Source organism: Notamacropus eugenii, chromosome 5 (assembly GCF_028372415.1).
Source record: "Notamacropus eugenii isolate mMacEug1 chromosome 5, mMacEug1.pri_v2, whole genome shotgun sequence".
In the NCBI taxonomy this organism is placed as follows: Eukaryota; Metazoa; Chordata; class Mammalia; order Diprotodontia; family Macropodidae; genus Notamacropus; species Notamacropus eugenii.
Window position 1 is genome coordinate 202,778,103 of NC_092876.1, and position 5,988 is coordinate 202,784,090.

The window sequence follows — 5,988 nt, forward strand, 5'->3', positions numbered from 1 at the left end:
GAAGAACAGTTCATTTTGTTCAACATGTAGTATGTGAAAGGAGTAGCATAAAATAAAGCTGAGAAGGTAAAATGAATGAAGATATGTAGTTCTTTAAGTACCATGCTAAGGAATGTACAAAAGGCAGCTTGGGAGGCACATTACAGGCCCTTATGGCTCTAAATTCTATGACCTTAAGGATTTTGAGCAAAGAATGAAATGAACAGACCTAGGGATTAAGAAGATTCAACGTGAAAGCTCTATGTTTGGTTGTGAAGGATAGACTAGATAAAAATACCAGTTATAAGGCCATTGCAGTTGTTCAAGTGAGAAGTGGGTCAGAACTAGAGTTGTGGCAGTGTAAATGGAAATGAGAAAGATATAAGAATTATTGTGGAGGTAGATTGGACTTGGCAACTAGCTGAATGTGGGAAGTGAGACAAGAAAGCAGCATGATGTAGTAGAATGAATGCTGGATTTTAATTCTGCCTCATGACTTTGGACAAGTTACTTAGCCTTTCTGGCCATCATCTTTTTTCATCTATAAAATGAGAGGATTAGAACTACATAACCTCTTAGGGTCCCTTCCAAATCTTAAGTTCTCTTCCAACTCTAAACTCTAGTTGATCCTATGAAAAAGTTGGCAAACTGAGTCTTGGTGACATTAACAAAAAATGGAAATTTGAAAGGATAGATTTAGGGAAAAGATTAGTTCAATTTTATAGTTGCAGAATTTGAACAACAAATGGGACATTCAAGAGAACTTTCTGGGCTTGAATTTCCCTCTCTCTGAAAAAAAAAAAAAGGTGTTTGAACTTTTGAAGTTCCATCCAATTCAAAATCTGTATGATTCTTTCACCACGGCATTCAATCCTATTCTGGGGCAGCTAGGTGGTACAGTGCATAGAGCACCAGTGCAGGAGTCAGAAGGACCTGAGTTCAAATCTCACCTCAGACACTTGACACTCACACTAGCTGTGTGACCTTGGGCAAGTCACTTAACCCTAATTGCCTCATCCTGGGTCACCTCCAGTCATCCTGATGACTATCTGGTCACCGGATTCAGATGGCTCTGGAAGAGAAGTGAGGCTGGTGACCTGCACAGCCCTCCCTCCCTCAAAACAAAGTCAAGTGCAAGTCATGTCATTACTTCTCTGATGGCATGGTCTTCTTTGGCAATGAAGGACTGGAACACATACACAACCCTATTCTGTTTGTACCACATGCCTAGCACACTTAAATTTCTCCTTATTTAACATTAGAGGTGGCAATAACAATGGACAATCATGTAACACTTTAAGATGTGCCAAGAACTTTATAGATATCTTAATTTGCTTGCCAGAACAGCCCTGTGAGGGTAGGTGGGCATTACTACTATTGCCATCCACATTTCACAGCTGAGGCTTACAGCAGTCACACAATTTGTGTCGGAGGAAGAATCTGAACTCAGGTCTTTCCTATCTTCCAAGTCTAGCACTCTTTACCATATTCCATCCTATATCTCACCTAATTCACTACTTTCAAATTTCCTTGCTTTGCTTAGCAAGGAACAAAGAACCACAAAGTAGAACTTAACTCTGAAAGATACCACTGCTTGAAAATCTCTGGGTTTTATTTCCTGTCTTTGGGTCTAGCTTTATCACCAACATCTAAACGATGATAAACTTTGGCACAGAGATTTCATTTGAATTGCAAAATGCCACAGGTACACTAAACAAAATATTGTGATTATGAACAAATAGCGGTGTGAACCTCTAATTTTCTAAAGTAAATATCTCATAAAAATATACCCCCTCAAAGTACTTTGCAGTTCTTGGAATGAAAGTAATCAACGGCATTTCATTGCAAAACTGCAAGTGAATGTTTTTCATGGCAGCAGAGAACTCACTAAGACCCAGAAATAAGAAATCTCATTCGTCTGATGCAATCCTCTTAAAGCACACTTAACCTTTACCTCCATAGTCAATGCCAAAAGAAAAATTAAGGACGCTGCTGGAGGCCCATCTTAAGAATAACGTCCTAAAACAGAGCTGCACAGTTGGGGCGCACAAGAGACCAGCTTTTATTCAAATTAGGGAAGCTCAAGTGCTTCAGCCCATCTGCTGACAATGGCCTCCTTGTAAAAATCCAAACCCGTGGAGGATCAGAACGGAGGAATGCGACCGCACGATGGAAGAGGCCCTCTTTCAGGGAGCCGCGGCCTTCCCAGGCCAGGGCTGACGCCATGGGCTGCATCCTAAATGATTCATTTGAGCAGTTTGGTCATTCCGCCAAAGAACCATTGGGGGGTGGGGGTGGGGCGGCTTAGTCATGGGCAACAACTCTCAACAGTTTTTCCCCTCATAAAATCGCGGCTGGCACCGCCCCCGCCCAACGACAAAGTCCTCTCTTTCCCGGCTCCACACGCCACCGCGGTTGTTTTTGGCTCGTTCCCTCAGCCTTCCCCTTCCGCCTTTAAGGGAGGGGCAGGCGCCCGCCCCAAGGCCGAAGCCCGGCGCGAGAAGCCTCGCCCCTGTCCACCGCTCACGCGGGACGTGGGGGCGCCAGGATGGGCCGAGCCTCAGGTTCCTGCCAGGGAGGTCAAGAGGCTCTGGGGTTGCAAAGACGTCTGGGAACGCAGCGGGCGTCAGTCACACGCTCCGGGCAGCACCGGGCCGCGGGAACGTGCGTGTCCCGCCCCGCCCCCACCTTGGGTGCGCGCGCAGCCCTTCCCCGCCACGTCCTCTCTCACCCCCACCCCCATCCCTCCTCGCGCCAACCGAACGCGCGCGCAAAAACAGTGGTTGCCCTTAAGTTCCGGTCACAGCCCCAGCCGCGTCCCCTTGTGGTAATCCACTTGAGGCCCGTATATCTGAGCCCTAGAGATTGGCGCCTGCGCGCTGCAAAATAGGGTGGGAGCAAAGAGAAGGTTCCGGCACCGCCCTTCTCAGGCCTCCTCGCGTCTTGTGCTCGGGCTACCAAGTGCTGCAGCGCCATCTGGTGTTGGATGTTCAACCGTTGGTGGTGGAACGCGGGCGTGCGCGCGCCTTTGCCCCCACCCTTTTCTTAGAACGTTCCAGAGAAGCCGCAAAACCCTCCTTTCCCTCCCCCCGCCCCGCCCTGCAGGAGGAGGCGGAGCCTAGAGTCCCCGGCCCCTCCAACATCGAATCGCCTGGTTTGTTGGTGGAGGGGCTTAGTGGTTCCCGCGCATTGCGGGCCTGGCCGTTGGGTGTGGTGGAGGGGGTTGGGCTGAGCCCGTCGCGCTTCCTCAGGCTCCAGGCTAGCTTTCCGGCAGCTTCCCCATTTTCTCCTCCCCCACCTCGCCGCGCCCCCTACGCTCCCGCCCCGGCCTCGTCACCCCCCCCTCAAACTCCCCCCCCCCGCCCCGTCCTCTCCTTTCTTCCGGGTGGAGCAGGTTTTCCGGATCTCAACCCGCTTTTCTGCCCGCCCTAGGCCGGAGCTTCTCCTGCGTAGCCTTTGTCCGTGCTCCGCGCGCCTGGCTGCCATGTCTGAGCCGGCCCAGGAGAGGCAGCCTTGAAAATGGTGACTGGAGATATACACAGTCCCTGTGAGGTTGAATCCTAAAGAAAAATAAAAGCCGGAAGAGATCTTCTTCCAGGGCGACCCCCTTCCCCGCCCCTGTTTGACCTAGGGCCCCGCGGGGCGGGGGCGGAGCCGAGGCTCTTCGGGTCCCCTGTGCGGGACGGGCGCCTGCAGGCAGTTATTCCAGCTTGAAACTGCCCCCCGTACGAGGCCGGTGTTGGCCTCCTTATCGTTTTCAAGCAAAAGCTGCCCTTTGAAAAACGCAATCTGGATCAGTGAGCGCACAGGTGGGGCGGGCGGCGGGGGGGGTGTCCTAAGGCATTCTGAAGGCCCAGCTAGGGAGGCCGTGAGTAAAGGGGGGAAGCAGGGCCGTCCAGGGGGCGGCACCGCCCCGCAGCTTCCTCGCTAAGTAAGAGCTGAGTTTCCCGGGTAAGGACCAGCCTCCACACCTTTAACATAGCGCTTCCACCCAGCAGGTGCACCTGCTCCCGTCTCTAACAACGAGCATGATCACAGCGGACGGACAGGATCTGGCAGGGCTGGGCACATGGACTCGTCTCTTTCCCTTTCCCAGTTCAGCCGTGCGGGAACCTTCGGACCCGCAGACGCCCGCAACTGTTAAGATCAGTGTTCTTTGGGAACCAGCGTCAAGTGCAGAGATTGGAGAAGAACGGACATTTCTCTGCAGAACTTGACAGCAATCTCCAAACTAAGTGGCGTGTTTGAATAACCAGCTGTTACAGACAGCACCAGAGTAAACTCATTTGTTTCACAAAACAAATTCATTAAGATAGAAATAAACCTGCAAAGAAGTTAATTGAGTTTAGAGAGGCCAGATCATTTTGAGAGCATTTGTAGAGGAAACCAAAAGGATAACGGATGTGAGAAAGATCATAATTAACTGCTACGATTGGACTGCACCATGGCTTTGTAAAGAAATTAACAGTGAAGTAGTCTTGAGGAAAAGCAGAAATCAACTGGAGGCAACGCCATTTTAAAGGCCTTCAGAGTTTGATTTTTCCATATACTTCAAAGGGAGAAAGTTTCCAAGGAATAGAAAAGATCATAGACTCCGTACCATTACCAAAGACAGGCAACAAAAAAACACCTGCAACCACCAATCCAAATGTATGTTGACTTGCCCTGTAAGAATGCAAACTCCTTGAAGGTAGGGATCTTGTCCCTTTTTTAATTTCTATTCCCGCTGCTTAATACAGCCCTTAGTATACACATAATAAATACTTTTTTTATTCATAAGCATATTGGAAAAATAAAGTAGGAAAGATTTTGCAGATACTTTTATGGACCTATTGAGAAGTGGCTCAGAGTATGATATCCTTTTATGTTGTTTACTGATTTTTTAAAGATGCATTTGACTTGATAGATTACATATAGGTTTGAAGGCTACACTCAAGCAAGCTATCTAACTTTCACGTACACCTTAATAAATGGCTTATGGAAGAACATTTTAATGGGGCGAAACTACCTGTACAGAAATAAAGATAGGAGAGAGAGTATTGTATATGAAGAATTAGCGAAGAAAGCCAGTTTGGCTAATTGTAGAGTGCATGAAGGTAGAAATCTTGGAGAGTTAGATGGGAGCCAGGTTATAAAGAGCTTTAGATGCCAAACAGAGTTTGATGCTGGAGGTAACAGGGATCCACTGAAATGTACTGAGTAAGGGAGTGATATAGTCCAATTTGTGATTTTGGAATAGCACCTTAGCAGCTTTGTGGAGGGTGGAGTAGAAAAGGGGGAGATGGCCACCAGGGAGAAAAGTTAGGCCACTATAATACTCCAGATGAGAAGTCAAGACTAGGGTGGTGGTCACGAAAGTCAAAAGAATGGAAGAGAGAAGTGTGGAGGAGAAATTAACAAGACTTGGTAATTTCTTGGATGTGAGGTTAAGGGAGAGTGAGGAACTTTACGAGGTCGAGAAGGTCAAGGATTGAGAAAAGGCCATTGTATTTAGTAATTAAGAGAACACTTTTCTCCAGACTTTTCTACCACAGGTCAGCTGTCTTTCCACTACATCACTTCAGCCCCCATCACCAAGTGGTGAATTTCTCCCAGAGTCTGCATTCTGAAAAAGGGTGCTGACAAACCATGCTTCACTCTCTGGGCTTTGCCACTGTGATTCAGTTGTCTTACAGCAGCCAGGTTTCACAGTGGAGATAGAGTGCTGGGCCTGGAGTCAGGATGACTTTAATTCAAACTCAAATACTTACTATCTGTGTAACTCTAAGCAAGTTATTTAACATCAGTTTCTTCAAACATTAAATAAGAATAATAATAGCACCTATTTATCATAGTTTTGTGCAGATCAAATGGGATAACATGTAAAGTGATAAGTACAGTGCCTGGCAATACTAATAGAAGGTACATAATAAATGAATTTATTTTTCCTTCTCCCTTCCTCCCTTTTTTCCTTCCTTCCCCCCAAACCCCTGTGTTGTAACCCTCCTCTCTTATTGGTGTTCCTTTCAG

At 47.6% G+C, this 5,988-nt stretch overlaps 2 protein-coding genes across 22 annotated transcripts in view; one reads left to right on the forward strand and one right to left on the reverse strand.

Annotated features, from left to right (window-relative positions):
- STARD13 (StAR related lipid transfer domain containing 13) overlaps nt 1-5,988 on the reverse strand; it is a 750,665-nt gene that overhangs the window by 519,769 nt on the left and 224,908 nt on the right. For 2 of the 10 annotated variants that reach the window (XM_072616424.1, XM_072616422.1), the window contains exon 1: nt 1,934-2,630. The exons of the other annotated variants lie outside the window; for them this stretch is intronic. In XM_072616424.1, the coding sequence (XP_072472525.1) occupies nt 1,934-1,939 (6 nt within the window). In that variant the 5' untranslated portion in view covers nt 1,940-2,630. Of the gene's footprint in view, nt 1-1,933; nt 2,631-5,988 lie in introns of those variants that run through there. 10 annotated transcript variants of the gene reach the window in all.
- LOC140508468 (uncharacterized) overlaps nt 2,660-5,988 on the forward strand; it is a 60,174-nt gene continuing 56,845 nt past the window's right edge. For 2 of the 12 annotated variants that reach the window (XR_011968442.1, XM_072616435.1), the window contains exon 1: nt 3,820-4,669. The gene's annotated coding sequence lies outside the window, so the exon portion shown is untranslated. The other 10 variants (XM_072616438.1, XM_072616441.1, XM_072616442.1 and 7 more) reach the window with 10 other exon arrangements.